At 38.3% G+C, this 19,299-nt stretch overlaps 1 protein-coding gene across 1 annotated transcript in view; it reads right to left on the reverse strand.

The window, feature by feature from the left end:
• TDRD1 (tudor domain containing 1) overlaps nt 1-19,299 on the reverse strand; it is a 47,842-nt gene that overhangs the window by 13,414 nt on the left and 15,129 nt on the right. Inside the window, exons 4-15 of the mRNA XM_032225609.1 lie at nt 17,714-17,765; nt 16,529-16,630; nt 15,459-15,632; nt 14,590-14,733; nt 13,947-14,115; nt 11,393-11,479; nt 9,414-9,590; nt 8,964-9,071; nt 7,842-8,012; nt 6,257-6,499; nt 5,447-5,569; nt 2,604-2,714 (exon numbers count right to left, since the gene is read on the reverse strand). Of these exons, the coding sequence (XP_032081500.1) occupies nt 2,604-2,714; nt 5,447-5,569; nt 6,257-6,499; nt 7,842-8,012; nt 8,964-9,071; nt 9,414-9,590; nt 11,393-11,479; nt 13,947-14,115; nt 14,590-14,733; nt 15,459-15,632; nt 16,529-16,630; nt 17,714-17,765 (1,661 nt within the window). The remainder of the gene's footprint in view (nt 1-2,603; nt 2,715-5,446; nt 5,570-6,256; nt 6,500-7,841; nt 8,013-8,963; nt 9,072-9,413; nt 9,591-11,392; nt 11,480-13,946; nt 14,116-14,589; nt 14,734-15,458; nt 15,633-16,528; nt 16,631-17,713; nt 17,766-19,299) is intronic.

Genomic DNA, 19,299 nt, shown 5'->3' on the forward strand with positions numbered 1-19,299 from the left:
CGAGTGACTGTTGTGAGGGCCTCCCGATTCAGGTAGGGCCGCAACTGGCGCACCAGGCGAACCTGGGCAAATGCCCCCCTGGTCACAGCTGAAAGATGGTGGTCGAAACTCAGCTGTGGGTCCAGGAGGACTCCCAAGTTGCGGACCCTGTCTGAGGGGTATAAATTTTGTCCCCCCAGCCTGAGTGATGGTACGTTGGCCAAATTTTTGGGAGGAAAACACAACAGCCACTCGGTCTTGTCTGGGTTGAGTATCAGCTTGTTTGCTCTCATCCAGTCTTTAACGGCCTCAAGACCCCGGTTCATCACGTCCACTGCTTCATTGAATTGGCACGGGGCGGACAGGTACAACTGTGTATCGTCCGCGTATTGATGGTATTTTATCCCGTGCCTCCGAATGATCTCACCCAGCGGTTTCATGTATATGTTAAATAGTAGGGGGGATAAGACCGAACCCTGCGGCACCCCATAAGTTAGGGGCCTCAGGGACGATCTCTGCCCCCCCACCAACACCGACCTGTCCGAGAGGTAGGAGGAGAACCACTGCAAAACAGTGCCGCCCACCCCCACCTCCCGCAGTCGTCGCAGAAGGATACCATGGTCGATGGTATCGAAAGCCGCTGAGAGGTCAAGGAGAACCAGGATGGAAGCGCGGCCTCCATCCCTAGCTCTCCAGAGATCATCGGTCAATGCGACCAAAGCGGTTTCTGTGCTGTAACCGGGCCTGAAGCCGGACTGGAAGGGGTCTAGATAGTTGGCTTCCTCCAAGGTACGCTGAAGCTGGAAGGCCACCACCTTCTCAACAACCTTCCCCACAAAGGGGAGGTTGGAGACTGGACGGTAGTTATTAAGGACAGCTGGATCCAAAGACGGTTTCTTCAGGAGGGGTCTCACCACCGCTGCCTTAAGCGCGGTGGGGAAGTGCCCCTCCCGAAGAGAGGCGGTAACAACCGCCTGGATCCAGCCTCGTGTCACCTCACTGCTGTTGGCAACCAGCCAGGAGGGACACGGGTCCAGTATACAGGTGGAGGCACTCACAGCTCGCATAGCCTTGTCCACATCCCCAGAGGCAACTTCCTGAAACTCAACCCAGAGATGGTTTGCCAAGTCTTCCCCCTGTGTCTCGGCTGGATCTGCTGGAGTGGAGTCCAGGTTCGATCGAAACCGGGCAACTTTGTCCGCCAAGAACTGGACATACTCCTCAGCCTTACCCTGTAAGGGGTTCCCCGTCTCCCTCCTATTTAGGAGGGAGCGGGTTATCCTAAACAGGGCGGCTGGGCGGGACTCGGCGGACGCTACCAAGGAGGCAATATGTGTTCTTTTTGCTGTTCTTAAAGTCCGAATATACTCCTTGGTGCATGCTGTTAAAAGTGCCCGTTTCGACTCGGACCTATCGGACCTCCACGAGTGCTCTAGGCGTCTCCTCCGGCGCTTTATCTCCCGGAGCTCCTCGGTGAACCAAGGAGGCCTCCGGGGGCCGCTGACCCGGAGGGGCCGTAGTGGCGCAATCCGGTCTAGAGACCCCGAAGCTGCCGAGTGCCAGGCAGCGACAAGGGTCTCCGCCGAACTGTGGGCGAGGGTATCAGGAATAACCCCAAGCTCCGTCTGGAACCTAACAGGGTCCATAAGTCGCCTGGGGCGGAACCACCTGGTCGGTTCCTCCTCCCTACGGTGGGGGTTTGGCCTCCGGAAGTCTAGCCTCAGTAGGCAGTGGTCTGACCACGACAGGGGTATGATCTCATTACCCCTCAGACCAAGATCATAACTCCACTGCTCCGAGAGGAATACGAGGTCAAGTGTGTGACCCGCTGAGTGGGTTGGGCCTCGAATTACCTGAGTCAAGCCCATGGCTGTCATGGAAGCCATGAACTCCTGCGCTCCATCAGAGCGTTCACTGAGCGAAGGCAGGTTGAAGTCCCCCAGAACCATAAGTCTAGGGAACTCAACTGCTAGCTCGGCTACTGACTCGAGGAGCGAGGGGAGGGCTGCTGCAACGCAGTTGGGAGGCAGGTACGTAAGCAGCAGACCCACTTGACCCTTGAGGTCCAACTTCACCAGTAGGGACTCACACCCGACAAGCTCCGGAGCAGGGATCCTACGAGGTACTAAAGACTCCCGGACTACAATAGCCACACCGCCACCCCTTCCCTGGGCTCTTGGCTGATGCAGCACCTGAAATCCGACTGGGCACATCTCAACGAGGGGGACTCCTCCCTCCGTGCCCAGCCATGTCTCAGTAATACATGCCAGGTCTGCGCCTTCATCAGTTATCAAGTCCCGGATGAGGGGGGCCTTATGAACAACAGACCTGGCATTTAGCGACAGCAGCCTGAGACCAGGGTCCTGATTACTCGCGCCATCTGACCTTGAAGTGGGACTCCTAGGGCCGGAAGGAGGGATCTCTATGACATAGCGAGCCCTCCTTCCCCGATGATGGCCTGCCTTAAAGTCCCCGCCAGAAGGATAACTCGTATAACTTTTGCAGACCTAAGATTCCTTTAATTTCCTTTCCTTTAATTTACATTCAAATTTGATACATGCATACAACAAAGGTTAACATCTCTCCCCCCAAAAAAATAAAAAAAGAGGGAAAATATTATTTACCGGAAAAATAAGCACCATATATCATCCCTTTTATTACTTGGGAAACGTTGGGTTTTGTTTTCTCACAGTACTCTGCTAAAGATAAGTTGAGTTCTTTAAGGGCATTCAAATCTGGAAAAGAATTCGTTGAAATATTGAGGTGTTTTAAGATTACCTCAAGGTTAATACTGTTCCTTTTAGTCAAATCTGTCTTGGGCTAGTCTTTGTAGCAAAAGCCTATAAATCAAACATTCTAAAAATGATCAAATAAATGCCCATGGGACAATGTTATTTATTTATTTTAGGAGATTTTTATTGCCACCTATTCACACATGGCAACTCAAGGCGACTTACAGAAATATAAAAGCCCCATATATAAAACAATAAAACTAAATAACCCCCACCCACCCAGCAACAATATATTACATGAGCCATTTAATGGGCTCTATCCCGCTCTGCAATACCCAGGCTCAGTGGAAGAATCAGGTCTTCAGTGCCTTCCGGAAGAGTGGGGGCCATTCTAATCTCTGGGAGAATGATGTTCCAGAGAGGGAGACACCATGGGGAAGGTCCTTCTTCTGGGTTGCACCACATATATAAGCCTATGGGATGGGACCCGCAACATTCCTTCCCTCCCTGCTCTGGTGGGTCGGATATATGTAACCAGCAAGAGACAGTCCCTCAGATAACCTGGTGCCAACCATGAAGGGCTTTAAAGGCAACAACTAGCACTTTAAATTGCATCCAGAAACAAATTGGCAACCAATGCTACTCCCACGGGAGGAGTGATACATATGCACACTGAGGTCTGCACAAAACCATGTGGGCCACTGCATTTTGCACCAACTGGAGCTTCTAGATGTTCTTCAAGAGCAGCCGCATGCAGAGCATGTTGCAATAGTCAAGACTGAAAGTGACTAGGGCATGACTAGTCCTAGGGAGTGACCGTGAGTAGGGATTGTCAGTCAAGGAAAGGCATGACTGGTACACATCAGCTTATTAATGATACCTCAGTCATGATGATGGATGATCTCACCCAACGGCTTCATATAAATGTTGAACATGAGAGGAGAGTTTCTAGTCCTGCAGAACCCCACAAGTAGAGCAAGGATGGATATACCATCCTCATCCCACTCTTGCCAGATATCATCCAAAAGCGTGACCAATGTTTTTCTGTCCCCTATCCGAGCCTGAATCCTGACTGGTAGGGGTCTAGATAATCCGTTTCATCCAGAAACCTATGGAGCTGCCTTTCCAAAAAGGGAAGATTGGAAACAGGTCAGGAATTATCCAACAGGGCGGAATCCAGCTATGGCTTTCTAAGAATAGGGCAGACCATTGCCTCTTTAAAGTGCCGTAGGGAAGCATTAATCACTGTCAGAGTTCACCCGCCTGTCACCTCTCGGGAAGCTTTAGAAGCCAGGAGAGACATGGGTCTAAAACACGTGCATGCTTGCGTGCATACTCCCTAAAATCCTGACCACTCTTCAGGAGCGACAGGGTCAAACCATCCCAGATAACAGGGTAAGAACCTGCCACAGGGGCGTCCATCAGACCAGCAATCATGCCGGCATGTAATTGGGAACAAAATGGAGCAATTTTCTTTTCCAGAAAATCTGCAAATTCCTCTGCGCACTCCTTTAGGTGGACCTCAATTTCCTCCTCCCCATAAGGAGGCTTTTAGATGACTAAAAGAGGGTTGCTGGGTGATTACCTGCAGATGCAATTAGTGCAGAGAAGTATTTACATTTTGCAGCATGAATCCCTATAATGTAGGCCTTAGCATCTCTTACCATGTTTGATCAAGTTCATACCCTATCTTCCCCAGCAGCGCTCTAGAAGTACCTTCACTCATTTCATCCCTCTCAGTTCCTCCATGGAGATCAAGAGAGGTCTACGGGTAAGGAGAGGTTGCATGGGTGCAATCCTATCCAGAGCCTCAGTCACCTTCCTATTCCAAACAATGACTAAGAACTTGACTGGATTGCACAGCAGATCTGCAGTTATAACCCCCAGCTCCTTCTGGAACCCATCGGGGTCCATTGGTTGACAGGAGCAGACCAATCTAATAGGTCCTACCTCCCTGCAGGGGGTACAGCTCTTGAGAAATTCATTGCCACCAGACTGCAACATAGCAGGGAGGCTGGTACAGCACCAGAAATCCCACCTGATTCCTTGAGCACAACTTAAGAAAAAGGGTCTCACAGCTGGGCACTTGTGGAGCAGTGCCACATATCCAACAAGGGTATTTCTCCAGAAAGAAAAAAGGCACTTTGGTAGAAATAAGTGCAGAATGTACTTATTTTATGTCAGTAGGTATATAGTTCCAGGACTGTATACATATTTATTTGATTAATTTCCTGGTAATTAAACAAAGAAAGTTATACCATAGACTTGTGCAATTTAGTTTTTGAGAAGATACTTATACCTGCAAACTGCATAAACATTCTTATCTCTATAGCAGATTAGAATTGTTTTTCATTAGCTATATTGCTTTGGTGATCACACTAACACATCACAGTTAGGGTTTACTTCAGGATATTTCTTCAAGTCTTTTTAATTCCTGCTTCATATTTTTCCTAGTTAATGAAACTTCTTCCATAGATTTATGTTCACTATTTTCCAAATACTAGTAATTTGCCTAGTTCTGTGCACTAGCTTGACGTTTTGAGTTCTCCCATCTTATCCCAAGTTCTCTTTACTGATGTGTCAGCATACATATAACATTTAATTATTTTGCTCCAAATTACAGTATATTTATTTAAATAGAATGTTTATTATGTTAATTCCCTTTTCCTGAAGCTAGTAAACCTATTTCTAGCCCCAAGTGGGATTAGAAAGCAAAAGAGGAAAAAGAGATGTACCGTCTTCGTTTAATAACTGGCAATAGAACTTGCTGGGGTTGTACAACACAGAGACCATGACATTTACCACCTGTTTATCTGTTAATGTGACCCAAGACCAATTAACAGGCTCCTGCTTTTCACCTATAGGAAAGGAAAAGTGAATATGAAGATCTACTACAACTATGTTTTAATAACCCTCTTAATAAAATAAATTAATCTATACAAGAAACAATACACATATAATCCTACTAAAATATCTATCAATTCTATTCAGTTTTAAAAGAATCCGTTTTAATTTCAACATTAATGTCAACTGGTAACTGGATAAAATATAACAAATAATATATAAAATTCTAAATAATGTAAGGAGTGGGCATTGCCCAAAAGATCCATGAACATGCCACTTTGTGCTTACTAGTCTTTTTTCTGTCTGAATTTTACAAAATAATTTGAACATTCATGTCATGCCACAAAATAAATCATCAGTTTGACATAATATTTCTTTGCAGAAATAGTGCTGGGTTTCATAAACTTTAAAGTAATTAGATTTTATGTTGGATAGCTAATTTATCTTCAGAGAAAAAACATAGTTTTTGTAGGCCCCACCCATAATGTCAGCCACTTTTTAAAACCATACCTTGTTCTCTAAAATCCACATTTGTTTCTGACCCTAAAAAAGTACCTATCCTTGTCCTAATCGTTAGAATTAACACTAGTAGTTTGTATTCAATCACCATTGTTCTTAAATTCAAGTTATCATCCATATACTATAAAAATAATTTGAATGCTTTAATATGAACTCATTATAGTAATAACTTATACACTTACCATTTGTTTCTTTCATTGTTTCATTCTGTTTCAAAACAATAGGTGCTTCTTCCACTGCATAACCTAACTCTAAAAGACATTTAGATATATTAATTGATGGAGTCACAGATTTATCTGTAATTTCTACAACAAAAGTGTTCATTTTCTTGTCAGTGACTTTTATGGCAACCACTTTATTCTGGACCAGTTGCTTCATGGCAAAAGTTGCTTCTGCCGACCAGGTCCCAGATACTGGTTTCACCCCTGAAAATAGAAGGATCATTTTTAAAAATGTCATACATGAAAACAGACTACCTAGTTTCTCTGCAGCTGAACTATATCTCCCAAGCACTACTTTTAAAGAACAATTCAATATTGCACTACATTTTAGGGATTTTTATTATCCTTACAATATTTGCTTGCTTACCACTTTATCATTTTTCTATGTTCTCTTTGTATGCATCCAAATAGAAACTATTTTTCATACCTAAATAGTGCTATTGAAGACATTTTGTTACATCTCAATGAAGTATTACATCTCTTTTTGGCTAACAAATGAGTAAAAGAGGATTCAATATGTCATTAAAGGATGCAGATTTTTTTTAACCAGGTTGGTTTTGATCCTTGAATTACACACCTGTTTAATTTAGCAGGGAGTGTAAAAGGTACTTCCCCACTAAAGGGAACACTGGAAACTATTTACTTACTTGAAGCAGCTGGTTTCAACACATGTGCATTACAGCTATCTCCATAATACAAACTATCTTCACACATGGCATTGGTGCCATATTCAGTGAGCCCTAGATCTTACTGAACCAGTACGCTTTTGTCTTACCTGGACTCTGCATTTGTCCATCTTTAATTGCTTAGTTTTTTCAAATATAACAGAAACATCTTTTATATGAACTATAGAGGTTAAAGAAGAGATACTGTCTGTCGTTATTCATGTAAGAAGCACCTACAAAACCAACTGAAGGGTGCTTTTGGATTGAAAGGATTTGCCAATGACAACACTGTTGCCCAGGGGACACTCAATTGCCAAAAATAATGCAATCTTTGGGGAGGTTCCTTGTGTTCTCCCACTCGTCAAAGCATCACTCAGCTCATGCCATATTTCCTGGGGTACTCACAGATTACTATAAAAATATTTCTGAGAATTTACAGAGAAATAACAGGACTAAGTTGTTCTAATTAAGACAGTCCTACTATCGTGTTCAAAAGCAATATGTATATTTTTGCTAAGTGTATTCAAAAATAAAGACTTTCTTGGAAGAATGATATACATATCAATACAATTGGTATATACCATGTATTACAGAGGCACAATTAAAAAATGAAGCCTTAAGGCAGAGGTTCCCATCCTTTTCTATACCACCACCCCTAGAACACTTCTGATATATTCCCAGAGCCCTTACAAAAGTAAATAATTATATGCATATAAAATATGATTTTGAAACTTCTAAGCACAAGTTTTTGCACCCCTTGGAATATCGTCTCACCCTCCCAGGGGGCATGAGAACACCCGATTGGGACCCCCTGCCTTAAGGATTTCTTTACAATAAGTCATTGTTCCATCAATACTGAATTATAATTATTTGTTTCCTACCTGCTAGGGTACAATTCATAGCTTGCATTGGTAATTCCATTAATTTCTGAACAATTGGTCGAAGTCTATTTAACTGTAGCATTTCAACGTTTCCATAATCTATGTATCCCACTAAAGCCATTTTCTCTGAAATAAAGGATATTACTGTTGCACGATACCACTGGTTATCTTCTGAAGAAAAAAAATGTGGAAGTCAGTCATATTTAATCTTAACAATTTCTTCTTTAAAAGTGTATCGGTCGTCATACAACAAAGAAAACTACAATGTTAAAATACAATATAAAGTTTGATGTAAAAAATAAAAATACAAAATTATAATGTGCCCTATACACAAATAGAGGCAATAACAATAGACAGTTCTAATTTATCCTCTTAAAAAAACAAGGTACACTGAGCCTATCAGAAGGCCAGCAAACTTTTATTGCTTATTTTAAAATGAAAATATTTGTGCTGCAAAAGAATAATATATGGTATATGAAATAGAAGGGAATAGAGAAAGAGATTTGCCAAAAGCTGCTGAACCAAAGAAGCTTTACATTTTATAGTAGCTGAAGTTTCAGTAACGGTCTTATACTATTTTTGTTTCCCTTCTAATAGTTACATCTCAGTGCTAATGGTAAACCTGAAGCTGGAATTTAAAAAATTAGTTACCAAACTCGGTTTTAGAAAACAGCACCCAAAAGAGAATATATTTATTTGTGGTCATATAATACTTCTAAGGACGGTACAGATTTCTTCAAAGAGAGCTAAATGTTTCATTATTTAATAGTGCATTAACATCCTAATTTTTTACCGATAGTTTTAATTTGTTTTAACTTACTATAATAAATGCAGGCTAAGAAAGCTAACAGTCCAGCTTTTGTTTACTTTTGTATCATTAATATAAAAGTCAAGCAGGTTTACGTTCAATTGCATTATAAAGCCTTAATAAATACATATTAGCAGCTAGCCATTATTCTCGCTGTTTCTTTTCTATGCTGAACATTAGATTCCAAGTATTTTAGAGGTTTGATGACCTATTCTTTAAATAGACACATAATACTAGTACAAATAGAAATGATATAATAATGATGCCGGTGATAATAATAAAAAATATTCAAGCAGTCTCTTCCTCCTCCATACCTGTAAACTGAGCACAACACACATCTCCTACTGCTGGGCAAAAATCTGGGGTGATCGAGGTATTTTCACAATATTCACGTAGGGATACTTGAAGTTGAGAAAGTTTGCCTAATAACACATATACTTACATGAAAATTGCTATATAAAAAAGAGCAAAAGATGTTTAAAAAATACATAGTTTTAGTAACATTGTCCGTTTTAGCCTACTAAGACTTTCAATTGGACCTGAAATCAATTATTTATATAGCTCATGATAAATTGTAAAACAATTTTCAGACTGCATTTTACATTTTAATGCCGTATCAGCCTGAAGTTTACATTTTAATGCTGTTCTCTTCCCATTCTCATTTATCACACAGAAATATCTACATCTTATCTCAATAATTTATTAAATGCAGAAAATATACAGGTGCACAAGTATTTATATCTCAACACAAAAGAAGGACTTACAGCCATTTACTGTCTGTTGACAAAAAAAAATTCCTGGGTTTTGTACGTGGGCAACCATGCCAAAAAATGTATGTCCTGTAGATACTGAGACAATCTTTGGAGTTAAGCAATCAGTATGATCCAGTTCTTTCCATTCCACTTTATTTTCTAGAACTGATTTTTTTCCCACAGTATGATCTAAGGGGAAAATAATACTTAAAGTCTGATTTGCAAGGTCTAGTTATATATTTAAGAATCTGTGTAGAAAGATCCCTCACCTTTCTAACTAATCACTATTAAAATAAGTACCTGCTACCTATTATAATATTCAATCTATGAATGCCAATACAATCAAACCAAAGTTTACAAAGGTACATGAAATTCATTAGTGAAAGGGAAAATATTCCCTCTAACCATGGACTACAGAAGATTGGTTGCAACAGTGATAAGGAAAGGTGTACTATTCACAAAACCCAAATGTTTTACAGGGCTATATTGTCTCTGCCAATAGCAAAAAGTGCTGTCTTATGGAAGGACTTTTACGCCATTGATTCTAATAAATTACTGTCAGTCCTACAAAATAGACCAGATCAATCATCCATTGTCTCAAAAATTCAAAACCTAGTTCATCTCCCAAAGCTGTTCATTCATTTGCAATTTTCTTTTCTTTTCCAGTCCTCTTTTATAGATTAGATCAGTGGTGGGTTTCAAATTTTTTTGGAACCTACGCTGTGGGTGTGGCCTCATTTGTGGGAGTGGCTTGCCTGCCATGTGACTGGGTGGGAGTGGCTTGCTGGCCATGTGACCATTATTTTTTTAACCCATCCAGATATATACGTGGAGCCTTAAGGGGAAACTCCCTGTTTTGCAAAACCTTCGTTCCGTGACATTTTCTGCCAAACCCTGTGGGGCAAATCCTCCCAAGCCGCTTCCCCCTCCGCACTAGCCCCATGGAAACCAGTCAACTCCGCAGCCTTGAAAAGAGAAAGGGGGGCGGATTTATCGCCAAAAAGGAGCCTGGCGAAAGCCTAACGGGCGGGAAATGGTAGCACTGACTGCAGCCAAACTGACCTGGAACAAGGAGCGATTGCTTCCTCCACCCGCTTCTTCGAACGGCAGGCCTTGGTGGCGGTTAAGGTTCCTATCTTTAAACACGGATCTTTCCTCGCCACTTTATGAGGTTGGGCCCGGACTTACTTTCTGAGCACGGGCGATGGGCGGTAGTTTGCAAGGAAGCCCGGGTAAGTCCTTTGCTAGCAGGCAGGTTCTAGGACCCTGCCGCCACCAAAGAACCTTCCCGAAGTTGCTTTTCTGAGTACGGGGAAAATGTACGGTATTTTGTCCCTTGTCTCCCCGTTGCTCAGAAAAGCTACTCCAGGAAGGTCCTTTGGTGGCGGCAGGCGTCCTAGAACCTGCCTGCTAGCGAAGGACCTTCCCAAAATTGCTTTTCTGAGCAACGGGGAGACAGAAGGGACAAAACACCGTCCGTTTTCCCCGTGCTCAGAAAAGCAACTCCGGGAAGGTCCTTTGCTAGCAGGCAGGTTCTAGAATGTATGCCGCCACCAAAGGACCTTTCTGAAGTTGCTTTTCTGAGCACGGGGAAAACCGACGGTGTTTTGTCCCTTCTGTCTCCCCGTTGCTCAGAAAAGCAACTCCGGGAAGGACCTTTGGTGGCGGCAGGCATCCTAGAACCTGCCTGCTAGCAAAGGACCTTTCCGAAGTTGCTTCTCTGAGCATGGGGAACAGAAGGGACAAAATACTGTCCGGCTGGGTATACAGGGCCGGGGGTGGGGCAGGCTTACTTCCAGGTCCAGTGACCAACCGGTTCGCGAGAACCGGCGCGGACCAGCAGCAACCCACCACTGGATTAGATGGATGGATGAGAACCCCAAAATGTTGTGCTTCCTTCCTAGATCTTCAAATGTTCTATAGTAGTGCATATTTCTTGACTTAAACTTTGCCTGATTTTATATAAGGAAAAAAACACCTGATGAACTTACCTATAACTGAAGTTTCCTTCTTAATATCCTTCTCCTTTGCATTCCGGTCATGCATATTTTCCAAAATAATTTCATGCAAGTGTTTACCTATTAATACATATACTACATATATATCACCTGTAGTTTATACAAAGATATTTGCAAAATGTTTTCAAAGCCACAATTCTGACTTCTTGAAAAATCATATCTTATCCAATTTATTAGCAATGAAAAAATATTGCAGATGAAAACTCTGCTTATATCTTTATAAAACAAACATTTGTATATGCCTAAGAAAATAAAACAAATACATCAAAAACATAAATCTATTTCAGAGTTAGCTAAAGATGTATGAATTAATCAGTATTAGCTATTCTAAACCATTTTTTTTCAACACAAATTTCGAACCATCTTCCAAAGGATCAAAAACCATTTATATTTTTTTCATAGTACAGTAGAAATGCAATATATTTTGTTTTCCATTTTCTGTTCTAAATAAAGAAGCTTCTTAGATAAGAAGCAAAAAGTTTTCAAAGAAAAAAAACCAAGAAAGTCCAGCTGCCTTTTGAAAAAAGCACCTTTAGGACTATATGTTGGCCAAGTCTTCCCCCAAGGCAGCATACTGAGCAACAGGGGATCTCCCACCAGCAAACAACCAATTATGTTGCCAAAGCTGGCTATTTGGCAGCTTGTGCCCCAGATTTGAACAGGAGCAACAAGGAACAACCCGAGATGGCCCTCAGATGATTGCAAAACCTTCAGAAAAGAGGGATCTTGATGGTGGCTTCTTGGTAGGAGCTATCAGAAGTTTAGGTTTTCCATCTTTTTCTTAGCTTTTTGTTTATACCTTTTAAAGTTTTTCTTACTATTTGATCTATACTTTAATCGACTGGTTGAATGCGGATTCATTCTATAACACTCTGCTGGATTTTAATATTACCTTTTTTTCATTTTCTTACTGTTTACTTTGGAACTCTAAATTACGATTTCACATTTGCCATAAGGAAGTCAGAACCGGGATAGTCTGCGACAGTTTGATCTGATTTACATTTATATCTGATTTTACTTTAAGGACTTTGTTTTTACTAGTTTTGGTCTTATTGTTTTTAATGTCTAATGTATAGAAGAATGCACACATGCACAAACCAGTAGTAAAATAAATTGAAACCCACCACTGGTCTAATGGAAAAATTACATTTTAATTACTTATTTGGGGAAATTTTACCTAAATTTTTATCTGTGGATGTTTTTTAAAAATTCAGATTTTTGATATTCCGAATAAGAAGAATAGAAAGGAAATATTGAAACAAATCTAAGTCGGTGAGAAGGCAAACTAAAAAAAGTATGGAAAGTATAAATGTTATTTTATTCTGTGGCAGTCTCAATGATTTAAATGATATTCTCTTCATAGGAAGTATATTAAGATGTACAAATTAAATCTATCAGTCTGAAAATCAGTAACTTGATTCATGAAAACATTGAAAGATTATAAAGAAATGAATACAGTAAATCGAAGTGCATGTAGAATTAATTCTGCCTAGTTTAAAATTTACTTCCAAGTAATATCAATTTGGAACTGTAACATCAAAGAATTCTTTTTAATAATTTTGCTTTCTTTATAGTTGTTTGGCAGACATTGCTACCTTTGTAATATTTGACCAACTACAGAATAATTTTTAGGATAAATGTTGTATTACAAATTAAACAATCTACAGATTGACATGGTATGTACGCTGGAGTACTACAGTAATGCACATTTAAAAAAAAACAATTTGAAAGAAGTTATTTGGATTTTCATCAAAAAAACTATTTGAAAGAAGTGATTTGAAGTTACATAAAAAACAATGTATTTTTTATATTAACTGTAAGCCTAACTTTTTTCAGGTTTTGGTGGGGAGAGGGAGAAGTCTACTATAGAGTCACATTAACTTAAATAAATTATTATTTAAAACACCATATTTTTTCAGGTTTATATAAAAGTATGAAAAATTGACCTAATGCAATAGACAGCATTCATGTGAGCTTCTAAACCATGGACCACAGGTCACATGTGGTACTCCCAAGCAGCAAAAATACATGCTACTGAATGCTTCCAAGCTTCACTGCCACTACCAGCTCCAATGCTTATTGCTCCACTAACTAAACAGCTGATCAGCATGTGAGATCGTTTTTTATGATTATTTTTAATTTATCTACAAATTGTGTAGACCTCTTCTAAATAATTGCTTTCAAATAATTTTAAAGACTAGAATTGCAATTTAAGAATTTTTTTGGGAATAAAATATAAATATACTTGACTGATGTGAATGATTGCAAAATATTTTTAAGTGGAAAAAATTGCTTATTTATAATGTCATGGGTAATCTTGTGGAAAAATTAAAGCACAGCAAACAAAGTTTTTATGCAAAGTATTCAATGATACTTTTTTCTCTTTCTACATGTTTTCTGACATAGTAACAGGAATAAATGTAGATTTTGTAAAATTCAAGTTTGTTCATTAAACTTCATTGTAGGAATCCTTGTTTAATAAACAATTGTTATAACAAAAATATGAATTACTGTTATCTAAACTTACCATAATCTGACAAGACAGCATCTACTGTAAAACAGGGCATATCTTCCATCAAAACATCAGTGATAATTAATGAACAATATTTTCCTATAAGAATTGGAGCAATAATATTCTTGTAGCTTTCATTCCACTGTTTTGCATCAAGAACATTAGCAACGCGACACTTAATGGCCTAAAAAAATGTAGTTAGAAAATTGGTTATCCTACTTTAAAAAGAACTTTAAAAAGAACTTAAAACAGCACACTATTAGAATATACATAAGCTCTTGAATAGTGAAAATCTTGGAGGAAAAATCATGATAATTACTGTATTTTTAAAAACTCTTCTTTTAAAAATATCTGTGTGCAGCTATTCCACTGTTCAATGCATCTGCTTAATCTCATTCTGCATTCACAGATTACCAAAAAGGAAATCAACATTTAAAGATTCTTGAGCAAGAATCAGGATAAAATTTATTGCATCAAAAATCTCTCATGTCATAAGTACAGCACAAACTAAAAATAGCTAAACCTTTGATCCATACTTAAAAAAAATTCAGAATATTTTGATACATTATATTCTCTTGAAAACAAAATTTGGATACTAACATATTCTCAGATATGGTACATTTTCCATAGTTTCTTAGATATTTAAATTTATACTTACGCAGGGTGGGATCTGTGAAATATCTTCGGGCAATCCTTTAATTTTGTGTAGTAGTATATTTTCTCTTTTTCCATAGTCAATATACAGTACTTGAGTGCTCTTTGTAATGATATCTATCTCTTTTATGAGTACCCTGCACCAAGTCTGAATGTGAACAAATTACTTAGCTGCAGTTTTTTTTACTATGATCTTCTTTACTAGTTGTCTTCAATTCAAACACTACTTCTCAGTATAATTGTATATATTTAAATTATTTAGTTAATGGAAGCAAATCAAATCATCTGTTCTTCCTAACATACAGACCCATCCTTTCAATAGGCCGTATAGGATTATATTAACTTCAATATTACTTATACACTTAATATGAAATATTTCAGGTGACACCTATTTTAAACAACAGAAACAAGATTAGAATTATCTCTCTTAATTTTATCAGTATCAATTTTTATTTTACTGTAAAAAAGGAAACCAGAACTTTGTGCTGCAATTTTCTATGGCAGTTCTTGCTTTGGCTAAATAAAAAGTTATTAACCATTAAACACCACAATTATGCTTAGTCAAAAAATAAATATGAATCTATTGACCTGATATAAAAAGAAATGCTATATTGCTGGTAATCTATACTTCAGGATAGCATCTACAATTGTTCAGTCAAAAAGATATTTTTTGAATGCCCTGCATGTAAACACATTTAGTATCTACTTAAATAATTTCTCTTCCTGCCTTCCATAACGTTGCAAAATTCCAGGAAAACACATACAGTGGCCCTCTCTTCTGAAACTTGCTGTACCCCCAATTGGAAGCCCTGACATCCACAATAGTCTGCAAAACACTAAATGGTCAGTATGTCTACTCTAAAGTTAATTTACCTGATCCAGAGTATATTTTGCAACACCAACTTCTCCTTTGACAGGAGTATATTCTTGATTACTTCCCTTGTAATTTTTCAGTTTCACTGTTAGTTTTCTAATATTACTTTGAACTTCAGGAGAATTGACTTGTATGTAGAATTCACTAGGATTATTAAAATCTGTTATTGTACCCTAGAAAAGAAACGATTTTTGAAAGCTTGTCTTTAACATTAGATTTACTCACTCAAGTACATATTTATCACAACTGAATACATGAACAAAGTTACTCAAAGCATAAAAATTTAAAGGATTCTTATCAAAATGTAATTAAAATTTTACAGAATCATTATCCAGCCAGGTGTGGTGGTGTCCCTTTGGTATGAGACTGCACTGCCCTTGCCTCCACTTCAATTCCTCCCACCAGTCTATCTTCACCATCTGCAGCCTGCTCTGCCATTTTCTCCCTGCTGCCGCCACTTGACTTTCACTGTTACCTTCCATTCTCTGCTGACCTGGGATCCAAGCACTGGGTGAGGGTGTGGCCCAAAGATGTGCTCAGAGAGTACAGCAGAGCTTTGTCGGCCAAAGAGGAACTTGCCAGGCCTGGCCAAAGAAGAGGCAGTGGGATGCAGTCAGTGCAGAAAACGTGATGGTGGTCCCAGGCAAAGGCAGCCAGGACTATGCGAAGCCTTGCAATCTTGGACCAGCAGCAGAAGGCAGAATACAACAAAGGTCACTAGAGGAAGGGAGAGCAGGCAGCAGTGACAGAGTTAGGGTGTTCCAAAGGGTAGAAATTGGGAGGCCTGGGGAAGGGGGGAGTGATAGATAGGCAGGCGAGAGAAGTTGAAATGTGCACTGAAACGTAGGCTGATTGGCAAGCACTCGAATGTTGATCAAGTGACCACAGGGACATTGAAACTTCCATAACTTCAAGGATGATTGTAACTACCATTTGTTTAGCACTATCACTGAATGTTAACAGTAAAAAGTTGTTAAATTGGGACTATTTGTATTAATTTAGCTAGATCTTTGTAGCTATTAAGAACCTTATTATACAAAATACGTTGAAATTTAAAATCAGAACTTACTTTGATTGTCATATTTTTCTTAAGTCCTAAATTATTCAGATCAGATAGCATTATTTTCTTCCCTTGTGCTACATTTTTAGTATTTGCTGGTAATATATTTTCCTGTTAGAAGCAAAGGTTTACATTTGATTAATAATCATCCCATTTTCTATTTAAAATAACTCAAAAAGATTGACTCATCTAAGGAACATAAACCATTGATGAATTTATAAGAGGAATTATAATTTTGAGTATAAAAGAACATTTACAAAGTAAATAATTCTTATCCCTTCCTTCTGGGCTTATGTCCCTTAGATCAGCATTGCTGTAACTTTGAATAGTAATTGAATGAATATGTTAAGGACTACATGTACTGGCAAAAAAGATATTGAAATAGAAAAGGTAAAGGTTTTCTGCTCAGTCATGTGGCACGGTGCTCATTTCAAGTTTCTTGGTGCAAGGAACCAGACAATTTCCAAGGTCATGTGGCCAGCATGACTATGACAAAGGCACACAGAACGTTGGTACCTTCCCACTGAAGTGGTACCTATTAATCTACTCGCACTTGCATGCTTTCAAATTGGTAGGTGGGTAGGAGCTGAGCCAAGTAATGGCAGCTTATCCCATTGAATGCTCATGTCTTAAACCCAGGTTCAGCTCTCCATCTGCCAAGTTCTGGAACTGGAACTGCAGAGCCATCTGGCTCCACTAAAATAGTAGGTGAAAGTGAAATAAATCACTCAGCAGTGCTACTTACTGTTGCAAAAAAGGCAAATGTATTTGTTATATTAAGAGACATGTACTTTTTAAATCAGGAAACTGGCAAAATTATAGTTCTTTCCAGTGCCTTAAATGGTATTACTCTGAAGGTTTGGCTTTCTCATGGAATAATGTAAGTTCTAGGAAGAAAAATTCCACCTGAAAAAACGATCTAACGGTAAGAGAAGAGCAATTTTTTCAGTAAAGTGGTAGGCTCTCTTTACTGATTATCCTGAAATAGATGTCTGAAAACTATTTATCAAGGATATTATGTTGATTCTTGGTTGTGCCAGGACATGGTAGACTAGATGGCTTGAATCAGCCCTTTTTAAATGCATAAATTTTAAATGAGAAAAGTGTTACAAAGAGAAAGGATTAATTTGCAGGCATCATCAAAATAGTGTAATGAAGTTTCTCAACCACAGAAGAAAATTCCTCTCACTATACCTTTTTATTGCTTTCATCCAATGATTCTCTATGATATTCAGCTTTATTTGTACTAAAAAGAATAATTTCAGTCATTAGCACAATGTTCAGTTCAATTGCAAGTTTATTTCATTTAAAATTTATTATGCTGTGGCAGTATAACTTTTAGCTGATCAAGAAATACTGTTGCTTCATATGCTGCTTTAGCATCTAAATCTGGACTTGCTTAAACCAGAATTCAGCAATATGTCCAAAACAGAATCTCTAAGAATAATATTAATCATTTAATTTAAGCAGGGACAGGAGTGAAGGCCAACATGACTGGAAATGTGAACCCCAATGCTCTCCTAAACACATACAATTTTTGACTGGAACAGCAAGGAACAAAAAAGAACTGCCATATATGGTGGTCCCAGAACAACTGAACCAAGGAGTTTAAATATTAATCAAAGAGTGTGCAAAATATTTCAAATTCAAAAGGTTCAATCTGATAGTAGTCTGACAGAGTTCTTACTGGAATATTTCTGGTAAATTTAAAAAAAAGTATTCTTAACTTGGAAGAGACTGTTTCAAGTTGGAAAAAGCAGTTTTGAGCTAAATACATCTCAGAGGCTAAAAATTTTGCACAGAAATACATGAAATGTTTATTTTTTTTATTCTCACTAGCCTGCAAGGTAGATAGATTCCACTTGAAAAAAGATTGCCTCAAATATGCATGGTACTTCACTGTTCCAATCTTGAATAAATATATTTCAGAGAAAGTACAACTATACAGATTGTACTTCTCAATCTAAAAACCCTTTTAGGGGGAGTAATTCTGATGAAAAAATAGTACAGCTCAGCTAGTTCTTATAAACAGCTACAAAACAATGACTCAATTATTTTTTTATTAAGCAAAATGCTATGAACATGTCACGAATTCCTAAAATGCTGCTAAATAAACCCGGGGGGAGGGAGAGAGAGGAGGGAATCCTAAAGGGAAAAAAGCATATTGCAATTAACGATAGCAACAGTCAAACAGTTATAGAAAAACCAAAGCTATAAGAGAATTTGAATGTTTCTTTCAACCATTATATTATTAAATTATTGTTTTAATTGTTTTAATTTATAATTATTAAATAATAGTTTTTTCAATCATTATTTTTAATTATTTTAAAATTTGGTCATTTAAAATAAACATTTAAGCCACCCAGAATCACTGTTATTAAAAATGGCAAATTCCAGGTTCTGATGCATAGAACAATTTAATAATACATTTAAATATTTCTTAATACCTGGATTTTTACTTTTATACAATACTTGCATTGGAGAGACCCCTTACCAGAGTCTTGGAAACTAGCTGTAATCTTTAAACTAGGTAAACATTTTCAGGAATAGACACTTAGACGATCATTTCACTTCTTAATATAGTTTTTCAAACCTACAAGAAATTATTAGCTAACAACCTAAAATGTCTGGAAATAAAATTACTCACATAGATCAATTTGATTTTATTCCAAAAACACATATATTTTCCCTACTAGTAAACAATTATTACACAAATTGGCAAAATGAATATGCTCCTAGATATACTTAAAAGTTTCCGATTCTCTGAAATTATTATTTTT

The sequence above is a fragment of the Thamnophis elegans genome, chromosome 10, assembly GCF_009769535.1.
Source record: "Thamnophis elegans isolate rThaEle1 chromosome 10, rThaEle1.pri, whole genome shotgun sequence".
Classification (NCBI taxonomy): domain Eukaryota; kingdom Metazoa; phylum Chordata; class Lepidosauria; order Squamata; family Colubridae; genus Thamnophis; species Thamnophis elegans.